At 44.1% G+C, this 17,591-nt stretch overlaps 1 protein-coding gene across 2 annotated transcripts in view; it reads right to left on the bottom strand.

Moving 5' to 3' along the window:
* The window catches only part of LOC147717689 (butyrophilin subfamily 2 member A2-like), a 92,482-nt gene extending 79,258 nt beyond the window's left edge, over positions 1-13,224 (bottom strand). The window contains exon 1 of one of the 2 annotated variants that reach the window (XM_086924478.1): positions 13,114-13,224. Coding sequence is in view for 1 of the 2 variants with exons in the window: in XM_086924477.1 (XP_086780603.1) it covers positions 12,823-12,839 (17 nt within the window). In the remaining variant the exon portion in view is untranslated. Of the gene's footprint in view, positions 1-12,822; positions 13,034-13,113 lie in introns of those variants that run through there. The other variant, XM_086924477.1, reaches the window with a different exon arrangement.
* Between the last annotated feature and the right edge of the window lie 4,367 nt (positions 13,225-17,591).

Consider the following 17,591-nt stretch of genomic DNA (forward strand, 5'->3'; position numbering starts at 1 on the left):
CTGAGAAAGTATAAGCTGTACAACAGCAGAAGTAGTAGAGAGAAAAGAAAAGTAATCTGGGTTTGTGGGAAATGCTACCAAGGCTTCACAGTTTGCAGTACCACTCACAGGCACACAAGTGCATACCAGGGGAGCTTGTCAGCTTTTTGGCTCAAGGAAACCTTTTAAAAAGAGAGGGAGGAAGGAGCACACTGCCTTTCTTCCCAGCAGAGTTCAGCCCATTACATTCTGGTAAATGCAGAAAGCTTATTTAAAAACTGCTGTAGTTTTTTTCCACAGTTGGTGCAGATAGTGCTGTTATCACTAGACTCATGCTTCTTGGTTTAGCACTTTATCAGTAGAAGGCAGAATTAGTAGAGAGAAATGAAAAGTCATCGGGTTTGCTGGAAATGCTTTCCAAGTCTTCCCAGGTCACAGTACCACTCACATCCCAAGAGAGCTAGTTGGTTCAAGCGAACCTTTTAAACAGAAAGAGGGGAAGGAACACACTGCCTCTCATCTCAGACATTTGTCAAGACCAGGCCTCTCACAGCATTGGCAGTGGCACATGTTCAGTAATTGTTTTACAGAACGGTGCCAACATCTGATAGATAGATAGATAGATGGATAGATAGATAGATAGATAGATAGATAGATAGATAGATAGATAGATAGATAGATAGATAGATAGATAGATAGATAGATAGATAGATAGATAGATAGATAGATAGATATATAGATAGATAGATAGATCAGGTTCCCCTCGGCACAGTGAGAGCCAGGCCTGGATGACAAAGACAATTCTCAGAGCACGGGTGGGAAAAGGTTTCCCTGCAGCCTGAAGAGTCAGGTTCACCAGAGCTTTGCTTTGGTGGTCGTTGCAAACGGAAATATCTTGTCATGAATGGGCCTGTTCACGGTCGCGAAGAGACTGAAGCTTCAGGATTTCTTCTTTTCACTTGAGGAGTGCACCTTGATGCCTGGCAAGGGCCCAAGACCTGGGGAGGCACCTCTTGGGTGTCAGAGACTGACTGTAGCAGAAGCCTGCAGGGCTTAGGCAGATCCAGGTACAGGAGGTCCAGCTGCAGTAGGTTAGCTGGCCAGTTGCAGGGAGTCCACTGGAGCTGGTTATGAGACTGTTGTTTGGAAGAGAAGGTCAACCAACAGACCCTTGGAGTCACGAAGGCTAATTTGGGATGAAGTGAGCAGGTCCAGCCTTCATTCTCAGTGAACAGGTAGGCCTCCAGCAACAGTGCAGTCCTCTGGCAGCAGGGTAGTCTTCTGGAGTGCATACAGGTTCTGGAGTTTTCTGAAGGTTTGGTCTGAGGGCGCAATATTTATACCTGGTGCCTGCTTTGAAGTAGAAGAAACCTCTATACTTTCCCCGATATCTGGAATTCCCTTCCATCCCCTGCCTGGACTCCAAGGAGTCTGGAGTGACAATAGCCTGGTGGCAAGTTCGTTGTGACTGTGCTGAAGCAGCTCTTTTAAATTTAATTGGGGCAGAGAACAGCTCTGACCCTCCCATCAAATGCGTAGTTTCAGGTGAGGGGAGATTTGGGACATTACACCCCGCTGCAAAATGTATACTGTGGTGAATAGTTGGGTACAGGTGCTTTCAGACAGGTATCGTGAGGAGTCTGTCGAATATCACCGTCGATTTTAACATGGCCACAGTGACAAAAAACACAAACTCTCTCTTTACTCTCTCTCTTGTCTCTGCCTTACAACCTGGTATTTCGAAAACTATTGTGTTTTTAATGACACCCTAACAATTTGCATTCTTGTGTATCCTCATGTCCTGCTGCTCATAAAATTTATTTTTAACTTTTTAATGTTAGAGTGATTGTTCAGAAATCTGCAACTTACACCCCCTCAATCTTACTGCCTAAGCTACACCCCTGCTTCCCATATTAACAGGATGGCTCTTCCTGACAACACCTAGTCCCCCTTTGTCTCACTGTCTGGGAGGAATACACAAAGGCCATCTGCCAACTACACCTAGTCATGTGACCCCGGATACAGGCTGCTAGTACCATTGATTAGGACAGGAAAATTAAAACTTTTCATAAGTGGCATTTCATTTTTTCAGATTTCTGACTTACAAGCTGACTTTACCATTTAAGAAGGTTTTAAATTACAATTCGTTTGAGTATACACATGACTTTCCTACCTGTTCCCAATCAAACGTTACCACTTATAACCTGTAATAAGGTAACCCACTGTTATCCTATGGGAGAGGTACGCCTTACTGTAGGGAAACAATTATTTAGGAGTGTTTTTACTACCAGGACATGTAACACGTCAATGTGCATATCCAACTTTAAAATATACTGCACCCTGCCCTTTGTTCTGTTAAGGCCTACCCTAGGGGTGACACCAGACAAAATGTATATTACACTGTTTGCTAGTTCTCACAAGGGATGATGTGTCCTTATAGAGGGGAGCAACCTACTTCAGGAATTCCGCCCCTTATTCGCATCTTTCCAACACCTTCCTCATAAAGTGCTAGAGTACCCAGCCAAGTTGTCTACAGCTCACCTCACCTTCGTTTATTTAACATGTTCCATTATTATAAATGTTCTCCCAATGTTCATGGTAGTGTTTTCTCTTGCAAAAGGTCTCTGGTTTGTGTGCATCAGCATCTCCGCTGCCTTCAATAGTCACTTTGCGAATATTTTGCCTAATATTTTAGTGCCATTGGTATTCATAATCGTTCTGAGTATCTGGGAGCTCCCCTTTGTTATTGCTTCATTGTACATTGCCAGCATGCATGGGGCAAAGATCCCTAAAGTTAGAAGATGTTTGTTTTTCTATAGATAGTTAAATGTTGATACATATTCCAATGCTATTGCCTGTCATCAATTCACTGTTGAATTTTTTTTTTTTTTTAATCAAGTGGCTCATTTGTAGTTTGGCGGACGGAGGTATACTCTGTTAGTGTGGCGGTGTAAAGTACTCTGTTGCCCTGACAGAGTCCCTGCTTGCCAACAGTTGAGATTGGCACTGGCATCACGGCAGTGCCTGTCAATGCATTATAAGTTTAAGGTCAACATGATGGAGCCGCACGGCACTCGTACAATGTTTTTCTTTTAAAAACCAAAGTGAAATAAAACAAAAGGAACGCCCCTTGTTACAAAGGTTGTCTGTCCTTGTGTGGGAGGCGTTTTACAGTTTTCACTGCCACTTACCACCAGGTTTTACCTGATGGTGATGGACAGTGAAAACTAACGATGTGTTCATACAATTTTGATCAGGTGGGCAGACATATTGCAACACTTTCGACCTCCCTTACTCTGTTGAGCTGCTGGAGGGTTAAGTCAGCGCCGGAGATAGACTAGCCTCTTTTGTTGACATAATGATGGTCTACCCAACTATAACCGAGACAGGCGTACATTCAGTTTGGGGAGAGGGTACTCTGTCACAAAGATGAGGGAGTACCCACTCCGACAAACTATAGATTAGGCCCTAACTATTCAGAGTTTGACTGGGCATTAGCTTAAAATGGCAGCTCCCCTTCTGTTTCAAGGTGTCTTCAGTACAATTGGTCACATTGTTGCCTATTAACATATCTAAAGGTGAGAGGATCCCTTGAATGCTGCAGCCTTTCCAAACACATGTCGGATTAACAGGCACTCTGCACTGAGCTGGGACATCCCATTGGCCACTGGTTTGTCTCACATTCCTTGGGGGCAGCATTTACCTCTCATGTGATACAATCCTACAAACAAGCTTTGTCAAAGGTTTGCGACATATCAACTTAAAGGTGTTGCCAATTGTTTTTTCTACACTGCACAGCGCCCCTGCTGCTCTGTAGCATGGCTACAGTTGAATAAAAATGGTAAAGAGGAAATGCTCCATGGGAGCAGCAAACGCAAGATTGACAAGCTCAGGCCTGAACAAAATGCAGCAAATGAGTGGGACAGGAAGCCCAACCAATGAAAAGCAATGGGCAGTCTCTAAGCCCCTCTATGTTCTTGGTATGCCGCAATATGTCTGCAACAAACGGAAGAGGGCTTCTGGCATGTAGTGATCCTTTAACAGCTGTTGGGGCATCACTTGTTCAAAAGGTTAGGAGTATCAGGCCTGCCTTCCTCGCCGATAGCCCATCCTCATTCAGTTGTAAGTCCCTCTTTCTGTAGCGTTCAGTCCTAGAGGGTTATCAAACCATGTCAGGATGTGCGTGACCTCCAGCTGTGGTAGTGGGAAAGGAGTGCGATGGGAAGGGGATTATGTTTAGTGAGGAGGATGCATTGTACGTTCCATAATGGAAATGATGCTTGGCTGCTACTTCAGCCAAAGCCTCATGTGAGTTTTGAAACTGGAATTATAACAATAAAGGTAAGGCAAAATTTTGGGTTTAGAGGTGAGTAATGGAAAAGGGTGGTAAGGGTATAATTTCAGGGTTTAGGAGTGGATAGTGGTAAAGGGTGGCAAGGCTAATTTGGGGATTTATGGATGAGTAGTAGTAAAGGGTAGTAAAGGTCATTTTAGGATTTAGGAGTATCTAGTGATAAAGGGTGGCAAGGCTAATTTTTGGATTTCGGGGTGAGTAGTGGTGAAGGGTGGTAAGGGTAATTTTATGGTTTTGGGGTGGGTAGTGGTAAAGGTTGGAACGGGTAAATTGTGGGTTTAGGGGTGGGCAATGTTAACAATTCTAGGAGTTATGGAGGGATAGTGATAAAGGGTTGTAAGGGTACTTTTAGAGTTTAGGGGTGGGTTGAGGTAAAGGGTGGTAGAGGCAAATTTAGGCTTTGGGAGTGGATAGTGGTAAAGGAAGGTACGGGTAACAGCCCTTGAAAAGCCTACACACCCACTTGCTATAGCAAGACAGTTTATTCGAGGGAGAGACAGTTTTCAGACCTACTTGCCCGTATGACGAGAAAGCTGAAGCCAGAACGGCTACATTAACTCATAGCCTCTTACTCCAAACTCACTAAATGTGTCTGGAGGCCCTTGTTGAGCAGCCAAACCTTCAACAATGCATAATGCAAACAAAGGACAGGTGTTCTGGTTGGCTGATTGCAGAGCTGACTCAGACAGCACAGCCGGGTTGCAATTAACCGGGGGGCAGCCCACATTTGCGATTTTAAAGCACCATCCATCATCACTTGGTGTGCTTCCAGCTCATGCGCTGCTGCTTCTCATTGGCTAATTACAATCAGCCTGGTCGGAATCTGCAACTTGGAGTGTGCGTGTACTGCCACAGTCAGCCCCTGCTTGCAGTGACTCTGTGCCTGGACAGAACTGTGGGAGAGTCAGCCCCCAGTGTTGTCTGGTGTCCTTGCTTCCCACCTCCCTCACAAGATGCCACCTCAGAAACCTCCATGCGGCTCAGGCTGCACTTTTGAAATATAAAATTATACGCCCCTGCCCCTGGCTTGCGTCTTTCACCTCAAAGCGGGTTCAGCACCATCTCTTTCCACAGTGGGCAAGTCCCTCTGGTTAGGATGGGTCACTAGCTCCCGCCCATAACCTTTCCCTCCAGGTGTTTGACTGAGTAATTGTAACAGCTGCGGCCACTGCTGGAGTCACTGATCATAACATTCTGCAAGCAAACATTTTGAATTGTTGGTTTTCACACCACAGCGAGATTTTGTAACTAGTATAAACACGTTTTGCTTATAAATGGGAGTGTAGAAATAGCTGGGTAGCAACACCCTATAGAATGCGCCCAGAATACTGATTTGCACAGGATCACACAGTGCACAGAGCAAACCGGATTAGAACTCTTTCTTGCTGGTTCTTCGAGTTAACAGTCACTAGACCAACTTGTGCTAGAACTGCTAGTGCAGCACATGGGTGGCCTGGAGGACAAGTCATTGTGATCAAGAAGTCGGGTCGTCCATGTTGAAATCGGCGTGAAGATACTATAGTGTCGGTAAGGAAAGTGAAAACAGACAGGGTTACAAAGGAGCCCATAGTGAATGCACTGAATGCTTGTAACCGAATCATGCCGCTCACTCCTCCTTCCAAATAATCTTGAGTGAACCCATCAGGTTTGGTCCTAGTGAAGTGGTGGCACATGAACGAGGCCCAGTGTTTTCCAGAGGGGTGCCTGTTTATTCCCCCTATTTCCCTGACGTTTGTGGGTGAGGTGCAGCCTGAAATACAGTTTGTTTCTCTGCTGGGCCTATTTGTGTTGCTGTGATGGACCTGTCAACCAGGGAGCCTGCATGCGGGGATGTTTGTACGTGTGCTGTACGTATGTTTGCAGCACTCTGGATCATTTTTGTTCATGCCAGTGTGCGTGTGATTTGTCCTTGTAATTGTGTGCTCAGTCGTCGTGTGTGTTGGAGGGAGAGAGACGGAGCCAGGGCTCACCTGATGAAAGTCTTATGGCAGGAGCAACATTGATCTTTTAGATCAAACAGAAACCGTGTGTACAGCTCCTATTCTGAATGAACATAATTGACGGTATTCATATTGGGATAATAAAGAAATAGTAGGGGATTGGTTAAATAAAATATGTGCCTAAAATCACATAGTTTTGAAGCTGGGAAGCCGGGAGAAGCCCCATGAAAGCTCGGCTCGCTTGGAGCTCGAGGTTCCAAGTGGACCTTGAGCTGAACCAGAGGCCGGCATCGGGCGCGCGCTTTCAGTGGCCCACCCACCGCTATGCAGTCTTGCCTACACTATTGCCTGCTGCAGAACCAGCTTGGAGTGGTTCTCATCCAAGTGTCCTGCTTATGCTGTCTGCGGACACACAGCCTTTGTGTAAACCTTATCACAGCAGGGAACACTGAATCTGGCTCCAATCTTGAGCACCCACAGCATAAGCATAATGAAGTGTGAAATCTCCCCCCTTGTCCTTCCTGAACCATAAGGACACACATAAAGAACAGTCCTGGCAAAGAAACGTACTACACCAGAACCTACAGCCACACCATCATCAAACGAAGTCCTGTCTCCGCGCCTCTCCACTTTCCACCCTCAGGAATAATGGCAATACATTTCAGTTGTCAGGGGAGGCTCTCTTCTTCCCCAAACTTGTGCTATGTTAAACCAGGGTCGCTGCTAATGTTTAAAAAAAAAATATGGGACTAGTTCACCTTGTATCATAGTTCCGTTTTGCGATTCCTAACTAGCGATTTTTAAGGAATTGCTATTTAGGAATCGCAAAATGGTATGTATGAAGAAAATCGCTTATTTTTAGCGATTCCTTAAGCTTCCTTAATTGCGAATTCGCCTTTTGCGAATTTGCAATTAAGGAATAATTTCCAATGCATTCCTATGGGCAAGGAGGCCCATAGGAATGATTTCCAAATAATTCTCAAATTGCGAATTTGCAATTTGCTAATCGCAATTTGAGAATTATTGCAAGGGTGCAGGGGCGTCTCAAGGACACCCTGCTGCACCCCTGTAAATTACATGTATGTGCATATGGCGCACATACATGCCCAATGGGCGTGTATGTGCGTCATATGCCACCTTCACAAATGCACAATTGTGCATATTTACAAGAAATCGCAAATTACCACCAACTACAAGTTGGTGGTAATTTGCGATTTCTAAACCTGAAATCGCAATGCTTAAAAGCTTCATACATAGCATTTAAGGAATCGCAAAATTGCGATTCCTTAAATGCTATGGCAAATGAAGGAATCGCAAGTATTTGCGATTCCTTAAGATGCGATTGTTTCATACATATCAAACCATGCAAAATAGCCTTTTGCGATTCGCAAAGGCCGAAATTCGGCGAATTTCGGCCTTTGCGATTCACAAACGCTTGATACATATGGCTGTAGGTCAAGTACACTGCATGTGGGTTGAGTAGATTCTTCAGGTTACTAGATCTGCAGGTCTAATTACATTTTTAAGATTTTTCGAGGCATGGGTAATTTTAGGGTTTAGTAATGGGGAGTGGTAAAAGGAGTGAATGGTAATTTTTGGGTTAAGGGGTGGGTAGCGGTAAAGGAAGGTATGGGTCATTTTAAGGTTTAAAGCTGGGTATTGGAAAAGGCAGGTTAGGAGTTTAAAAGTACATATAATAGTAATTTAATAGTGATTTCATATATTTAGTATAACTATATTAAACCAATATATATCAACCAATTCCAGTCTCTCCTGAAGAAAAAGGCACTGACATCACGAGGATGATTTTCGCACAATTTTAACATGTTTCGACAGTTCTTACTGCCTTGTTCGCACACAATGAGCGCCATTCCTCTTGCCACATAAATACCTTGTCACAGTTCAAGAACATCATAGACATGGTAAACATACTCTTGAAATTGTTCCATCCACTCTTTTTTCTATTTTCTCTCCTTTGCACTTTTTTCCTTCTAATTTTCATTTTCTGTTTAACATGTTTTTATAAACCTTTTTCATTGCACATTTTATTGTTGTGTGCCACTCCTACTTTTTAAACCTCTGTGAAAAGTACCCGTGCTCTGCAACATGCTAATTCACAATAGTTCTAATTTTTGATTCCATTTGTGCAAATGGGTTTCAAAGTGCTAGTGCTATACATATATAATATTATAGAAATAAGTAAGGCTGGGAGCACCCCGTTAGCATGGGAAGGGCATTTTGTTGTTAACTAACAACTGTGGCACCGTCCGACTAATCCTCACAAAGCTTAATAAAGAAAAGCTATTCCACCTCAGCTCCTTCCTGGACAAAAGTTTCATAGTGATACGTGAAGTAGGGTTAAGAAAAAGGGGATGGTGCCAAAACGTGTTTTCCCAATGCAATTTTCTATAGGAAAATTAGACATGGCTACAGCCAAAATGGCTGAACGGAATTACACCAAATTTGGCAGAAAGCTATATCTTGGTCCGGAAAGTGTGATATTGTGTAAATCAGTTAAGTAGTTTTTTGAGAAATGAAGATTTATAATGCATGTACATATCATGCCACGGAAGAACCAAGAGCCGGCACATCTAAATATAAGATATGATTTGCTGCACCATATCATCAAAGATGTGGCGGAAGCCATTTTAGGACTCAGGGACACAGTCCCCTCTCCTGTAAAAAAGGAAAACAAATATGGGGTACCCAGCACCCCCAGGCCTGATGGAGGGGGTCACATCCGAGTCCCTCCCCATGGCAATTTTTTAAAGGTAAATGCATATCTGTGGAGTATCCACATAAAAGGGCATGCTCCTGAGCTTTGGAAAAATAAGGGGCATATTTATAAAGAAGTGATGGAGTGCGCCTTAGCCTCCTTGGCTTAACGCCACACTCCGCCACTGCTGCAAAGCAGGGCTGCACCGCATTTACAATACGGTGCAGCCCTGCGTTTCCTTCTGCACCGGCGCAAATTTCATCTTTCTAGCGCCAATGCAGGCTCCCTTGCACCATAGTGCAAAGGTGCCCTCATTGTGGGAATTATTGTTAATGTGCAGAAAGGTGTCCCTTCCTTCCCATAAACAATCTTAAAAGGCGATTTGTAACTTCTATGTATGCTGCTTTGGGCAGCAAACATAGAAGTTGCAACTCGTCATTTTAAAAATTATTGTTTATGTGCAGGAAGGGGCCCCTTCCTGCACATAAACAATCATGCATGGTGTTTTGCTGTTTAAGTGGCTTAACACTGCCTTGTACACCAGGCAAAGCCCGTATTGCCACAGGAATAACAAAAAAGTGACGCTCCTGTGTCGATAGGGGCTTGTAAATATGCCCCTAACTCCCCCCAGTGGGGGCTAGGGTCCCTGGGGGTTGGTGGAACCTACATTTTGAAGAAGGGGGCATGTGTCCCCCTTCCTGAGCCTCAGGTATCCCCAAGGACTCCAATCAATTGTTTTATTACGGGGAGGGGCAATCAGCCTGTCTCCCTCATCTCCTGGGCCCTAAGTAATAGTTTTAGGGAGGGGAACTTACACCGCCACCCCTCCCTGAGTCTCTTCAGGGCCCCAGGGACCCAATTCTCTCGGCCCAATCAAATAGTTTTGGGGAGAAGAGCTTCCGCCCCGTCGACCTTGGCCATTAATTTTAAGGAAAAGGGACATCACGACCCCCTACCTGAGCCTCCGTCTGGCCCCAGGACGCTATAAAAGTAGTGTCCTGGAGACCTCATCTCCTGGGACACTACTGTGTTCCCTGCCCAGAAGAGTGTTTTTAAGGAATGTATACTTAATTCCCATGTCTGCACTCTCCCGTACAGGGAAGCCAACTTTGCTCCCTCCTGGTGAAAGCACAGAAAAATATTTCTAATGTTGATGGGTGATAGCGGAACAGCGGCAGGGACCTGGAGGAAACCATCAAGGCCCCAAACTTAATATAAACTGTGGGTGTGCTGGGTAGAACAGGGACACCCACAAATAAAAAGAAATCATTTTTAAAGGAATAATAAATGAGTGGTAGGAGCCGTTCATTTATTATTCACTGCTATGTGCAAGGAGCACAACATAATTTGTGACGTCTCTATTATTAAATATTGCAATATGCAAATTTATTAAATTAAGTTTGATTACAGAGATTGATGACTTTTTGAAGAAAACAGTAGGTCTGCTTAATATAGGTTCATGTGCTGACCCCATGATAAAACCAACTGGCCCAACATTTTTTATATTTTGACCCTGTGACCAAGCCAGTAGATCTGCCCTACTTAAAACAACACCCTATATATTGTTCCATGACATAGTCAGGCCTGCGTGGTGGGGAGGTCATACTGTGTGGTGAGTAGGCGCCCGACACCCTCAAGCCCGGGTATATGGCCAACCCCACGCCAGCATTGGGGTAGATATCTTAAGTTACATTTAAAAAAATAGAGATTCACAGAAAACCCCCCCACAGATTATAGTTACGTAATAGTTCCGTGAAAATGTCAGTTAATACAAATCATTTTAAATTAACAAAACCATTACAATTCACTAGTTATCGTTATCTCAAGTAACTATAACTTGTGACCTAAAGTAACTATAACTCGCACTCTCGCCATGCACTGCTAATTATGTCACATAATACATCACTCATGACATGTTCTATGTCAATGATGATGGCAATACTGTGCATATATGTGTATATAGGGTTTTTACTTCCCTTATAATACTTGGCATGTGTGGTAAAGATGCTTGGTAAAGGCATGGGTGGTTAAGGCTGGGTGGTAAAAGCATGCATAGTAAAGGATTGTGACGCATCATCATACAGCCACTGTAGCAAAAGGAACCACTTATACTGAAGGTACGTCTGTGTTTGAAGAATATCTAACCTTTGGAGACGACTTAACTACTAAGAGACAGTTCTCCATGATGAATGCTGTAAAATGTAGGTATATTGATATAGGCAGAAGCTTAACCCCTGCCTAGGCCACAGCTTGCAGGAAGGCAAACGAGCCAAATACTAAACAAGTGATACTATCGGCACCCAGGCTGTGCTTCACTACACATTGCAATGCTTGGTAGGGCTGTTGTTACCGTATTTGATAGAAACTGGGCTTCTTTGAAGATTGCCTCTGCACTTTTTGCCCCCATTAGAACTGCCAGATGCTGTTTTTTTACATCTGATAATGCACTGGGACCTGTTTACCAGGCTTCAGTGCCTGTGCTCTTTCCTCTAAAAGTGATAGTAATTAGTGCACCCATTAAGCAAGGTACTTTGCCCCCTTATAAGTTCCTCGAGTAACCCTGTAAAGCAAGGTTTGACGGTAAGTGACCGGCGGGCCACAGAGTAACATGAGCTGGCTACCGACGAAGCTTGAGATAGCCAGCTCTGGTATGGAATGACCGAATTGTGTCATGTTTAGTGTCCAACACAGTGCTTTTTCACCACAACATAATTCTTGTGTCAAGAGTAAGCTAGAACAAAGCACAGGGATGCCACCCTGCGTGGGTGCCCCCCAGGATACATAGCGCCCGTGCCTTGGTGGGCTTCCCCAAGCCGTTTTCCACCAAGACAAGATTCAGCCCTCCTAGTGGGGTGTGGTAGCACTTCCCCACAATGGAGACAGAGGCCCGCGCAGGAAGGAGGTCCAGTACGCCCAGTGTCCCCCCCCCTTCATTTGAAAGGGACCAGTCTGATTTCAAAGGCATCTATGTTTGAATTATTTAAAAGTTCACAACTCAGGTTGTATATATGATGCAAAGTTAGTATTGGTATCTATATGTATGTACAAATACACTCTATTGTTTATAAATTGGTGTCAGATTTCTTTTGAGTTGTCTCAATTACTTATGAACCATAATGGTACTATATAATGCTAAACACATGTTCCCCCAGTAATGCCTGACTGCTCTTTGCTGCACTACCAGGATTAAGCTAAGGATTCTTGTTGTGGATTCCAAGGATCATCCACTGTGTATAGTAAGCACCCCCTCCCCCCCCCCCAGCCATGCCACATAATATTCCACCTTGCAACAAGCACCTTTCAGGTCGAGCTCTGGTAAATATTTGACTAATACATGGTCTTCACTCAGAAACAATGGCAACATGGAAGAGTGGGTTCATCTTGCAATTACTCATCTGCAGCCTTCACTACTCCTGATTCAGTTTCAAAAGACAATTTCATTTATAATATTTGCAAAGTATGCACGTTCTTACAAATACAATACAATTTCTTGTATAATACTTGAATAGTATGCATGTTCTTTCAAATACAATAGAATTTCGTTTATAATATGTGCATAGTATGCACGTTCTTTCAAATACAATATAATTGTATATATTGTCTAGAGTCCTATTTTGTTTTCTCCAGTCAGCTGAATATGCATCACCAATGTGCCCACAATTCTTGGAAATGGAGAAAGGGACAGCGTAATGTGTGTTCTTTATTGGACATGTTGAAAGTAGTCTAATGTGCTTAGAATCTACTATTTCCGTTTAGTTTTTCCAGCAAAATGCAAACCGTAATGCTAGAAAATAAAACATACTGCAATGACCCATGTCCTCCACCTCACTGACCTCGGCTCCCCCAGCATGTCCCTGATAAACGTCCAGTTTCACTGTTCTCTGTTACGACCACTCATTCCCTCGAATTCGTTTCCGCTGCTTCAGGAGAAGCCAGGGATCACCCCACAAATCACGGAGACCCGGTCACACGAGCGCTCACAAGAGCACACCAGTGTCTGTGCACTGGACTCCAGCAGGGAGAAGGTGCAGACCTGTGCCTCCTGCGTAGGCATCTGCGGAAACACTATTTACTCTAGAAGTTGACCTCACTGGTGTAAAATAAAATGAAATGTCTTCACCCACCTGTGCACTGAGGGGGACGCCTGCCTCTTCGTCTGCCTCCAAGTTGATTTTCTTTCTGGGAGTCAGGATTTCAGCTTTTGTGGGGCTGGGTTAACTGGCTGGTGTCCAGAGCTGACAGCAAGTAACCAATCGGCAGGCTCCAATGACGTAAATCGTGTTGCAATTACTTCTAGGGAAGTGACCTTCTATGTTGACTTGTAGTCTGTTTACATGCGCTAGCCAAAAGTTAACAGATTTAACGTTTTAACTAGAAATGACAGATTCTAATATTTTTTGGTCTCAAGTCAGACCGTCAATGAGGGGTTTTAGCACAATTCATTTTACAGTCTAATGTGCTACTCGGGTACATACATGATACATGTGTGCAATAAAGAGATGCAGAGAGTGGGGTAGTAACATAGGTGCACAATAAAAAGATGCAGAGAGTGGGGTAGTAATGTATGTGTGCAATAAAGTGATGCAGAGAGTAGGATAGTGATATATGTGTGCAATGAAGAGCTGCAGAGAGTGGGGTAGTTGTATAGGTCTGCAATAAAAGAGTGGGGTAGTAATATATGTGTGGAATAAAGAGCTGCAGAGAACACGGTAGTTACATATGTGTGCAATAAAGAGATGCAGAGAGTGGGGTAGTGATATATGTGTGCAATGAAGAGCTGCAGAGATTGGGGTAGTGATATACCTGTGCAAGATAGAGATGCAGAGAGTGGGGTAGTTATATATGTGTGCAATGAAGAGGTGTCAAGATCAGGATAGTGATGTATGTGTTCAAAAAGAGATGCAGCGTGCGGGGTGGTGATATATGTATGCAGTGTAGAGATGCTGAGAGCAGGGTAGTGGTATATGCGTGCAATAAAGAGATCCAGAGAGCGGGATAGTGATATATGTGTGCAACAAAGAGATACTGAGAGAGGGCTGTATTACATGTCAATGCAGGAGATACAGAGATCGGAGCAGTGTTATAATATACAGGGAAGAGCTGTACAGGAGTGTTATATCAGTGCAATATAGATATGGAATAAGTAGAACCGTGTTAAATGAGTGCAATAGCAATATTTACAGACCAAGGTATTGTTATATACAGCCACGGCCCTTAGAGGGAGATTCGGTGGGGCGGAGAGGCGGGGGAGAGGCAGGATGGGGGGGTGCTAAAAACTGGAGTATGGATAATTGAAGGTAAGTAAACAATTTATTGAATAAAACGAATTTCGTAGCGCGCCCTGCATCGCAAAATGCGATGCAGGGTGCGCTACGAAATTCGTTTTATCTAATAAATTGTTTACTTACCTTCAATTATCCATACTCCAGTTTTTAGCGCCCCCCCGCCCCACCGAAACTCCCTCCACGGGCCTTGGCTGGTTATACATGCCTACGCATGCTCCTAAAGATCTTCCGATGGATCTCCACAGAAACCGGAAGAACAGTCACCCAGGCCCTTGTCACCAGCCGACTGGACTACGGGAACGCCCTCTATGCTGGAACCACAGTCAAACTTCAGAACCGTCTCCAACGCATACAAAACGCCTCCGTATGACTCATCCTCAACATCCCCCGCTGCAGCCACATCTCAACCCACCTGAGAAACATCCACTGGCTCCCCGTCAGCAAAAGAATCACGTTCAGACTCCTCACCCTCGCACACAAAGCACTCCACAACATGGGCCCAGAATACCTCAACAGCTGACTCGTGTTCTACACCCCCACCAGCCAGCTCCGATCCACCAACCTCGCCCTCGCCACCGTCCCACGAATCTGCAAAACCACCGCTGGAGGACGATCATTCTTCTACCTGGCAGCAAAGACCTGGAACTCCCTTTCCACCCACCTACGACTGACCCAGGACCATCTCAGCTTCAGAAAGCACCTCAAGACCTGGCTGTTCGAGCAATAGCAGCGCCCCGCCCCCCCCCTCGCCACTCCAGCGCCTTGAGACCCTAACGGGTGAGTAGCGCGCTCCACAAATGATTTGATTGATTGATACATGTGCATTGAAGATATGCAGAGAGAAGGGGGAAGTTATACAGAGTCATTGCATCTAGTTCCAGAATGCTAGCTTCACTGACTTTAGAAGGCACATGTTATGCCAAACCTTAATTGGTAGAATTATCTGCATTGGCAATAGTAGGAGGAGCAGGCTTCCAAGCTGCCTGTGAAACAATGGCTAATGTCTAGACAGTAAAATGGTTGGTAGAATGGGGAGTTGTAAGTATGCTTCTTAGATTATTTAAAAGCCTTTGATCACCCTAGCAGAAAGCTGCTGTGGAAAAATGTGGTTAAATGGAATCCTTACAACCTTAAGGGCCGTTAAATATCTTCAGACTGAAGCATTGGTGGTGGTGGTGACTTATAAGGAATGCAGAGGAGGAAAGCTGGGTTCTTGCATTGACTCCGCCCTAGCTAATTGTATTTAACTCATGTATTCTCAAGTCCGATTTGAAATAGTAAATGTAAATCGCAACATATAAAAATTCCAGGACTGAGACATGTTGAGAATGTTCACAGTGTTTAATGCATACAATCAGTTCGACATACTGATGTTTGAGAATGCCAATTCTGCTGAATTGAAAGAGCTAGGCTTAATTATTCAAAGAACCATCAGAAAACAGAAAAAAGTGGTCCAGTGCAGCAGGGGAAAGAGTTCCGGCTGATAAAATTGGGCCATTTGTGATTGGGTGCAGAAGAGATCCTCCCGACTCATAATCGGCCCCTAAGGTCTTGACTCCTTATCCTTGTTTGTAAACTCCTTTTGGTCAAAAGGTGAGATGTATACATTTTGGAGAATTTGTTTCTTCTTGATTCCTATTTTATAATTTGGAGAGCTTTGGAGAACCCAGGAAAGAAAATCAGGAACCATTTCAATGCTCAGCGACCTTATGACCACCAGTTTCAACGCCCAATTCAGGACTTCTTCTGCATTGTTTTTAACACAGCCCATCTCTGCACTGGCCCTGTCATCGTCCATACACTCCCTTCGCTACTGCCTCATACATATCACTCCCTCAGGACCCTTCTACAAAGTCCTATCCAGAACCCCTTTTGTACAACTCTCGCCTTAAATGCCTGGACACTCAGAAATCATATCCCCCGTCCACAAAATGGACACAGACTTTAGAAATCAAAAGCAGTGTGGAGTCCTGGTGATGTGGAATCATAGACATAAAAAGAGGTGCCATGGATAGGAGCAGAGCCAATACATGTCAGCTTATAGCATGCAAGAAAATGCACTATGGGCCAGACTTACTAAAGGCTTGTATTGCTTTTCCATTTTTAAGGCAATGAAAGTCTTTAACTGGGATTGCCTTGTTTCACAAGACAATTTAGGCCCTTAGCCTCCTTGTGTGGATCTGCCTGGTTCCTAAATTCAAGGCATCCCAAGGCAGCGCATTTTGCTGCTTTGCGCCACCTTGCGGCAGAAAGTCATTTCATGAGTGGAGTGTGGGCATACCCATGCACCCACCCATGGATTTTGGTGCATTTCCAGATTTACAAAGGATTGTAGGCCTGGGAATTTGTCAAAATGGTACACCTCCCAGACCCAGATCTAACAAGGAGAAATATCTTAATTTCTCCTCGTTACTTATTTTCTCTGTGTGTAATGCATTCCGCAGCACAGAAAGAGGAAAATGCCTTTAAGGATTGTTGTAGTGCAGGAAGGTGTACCTTCCCCTACAAAAAAGTCCTGCTTCTAACGCAGTAATCCTTGCACTATTTTTCAAGGGTGCCTGTGTTGACGCTTGGCAGCACTCAGTGCAGCAGCGTAAAGAGGCAGCAGAAATGCAACATATCTTTGTAACGCACTGGGTGAAATGTTAGTGAATCTGCCCTTATATTTTACAAGCTTAACCACCAGAACAGGACAACAACATAAGTTAGTAGGATGTTCTGGCTATTTATTTGAATGTGTTCTGTGAAAAATTAGGACACTGGTTGACTGGGATGTGGGCCTGGTCAAGCAGCAACCATAATCCTTGTCAGGAAAAGGCACAAGTCAACCCTCAATTCACCTGTGCTGGACCCTATGGTAGCAAGTATATAACAGAATTCAAATGTTCTATTACTAGAAAAAGCTTTGGCTTTTTAATTCGTTGAATGAAGCATTTGCACTAAAAACAAAGGTAACAAAAATGCCACACTCTTTATTTCACACTCCTCAGGACACATAATTGCATCCATAATACCAGCCACAAAGTCCCTCTGCATTCTTTAACTAAAGATGGAATTCTCCAGCTCTGCAAAAACCTAAAAATTGCATAAACCTTTCCTTCAGTCATGTTCTATATGGGTTAGTTTTCATAAATTATTTTTGAAGAGTTGCTGCACTCCCTGTAGTACCCCCACAACAATTTCTAAACATGTTGGTGGGCTTCCTGCCCACAAATGGGCACCACAAAGCAGTAAAGATATGCTAATTAGCGCACAAAGGGCATTATGGGCACTCATTTGCGGTAGCAATTGATAATAAATGATACGCTCCAGCCTCC

Source organism: Lissotriton vulgaris, chromosome 5 (assembly GCF_964263255.1).
Source record: "Lissotriton vulgaris chromosome 5, aLisVul1.2, whole genome shotgun sequence".
Lineage (NCBI taxonomy): Eukaryota > Metazoa > Chordata > Amphibia > Caudata > Salamandridae > Lissotriton > Lissotriton vulgaris.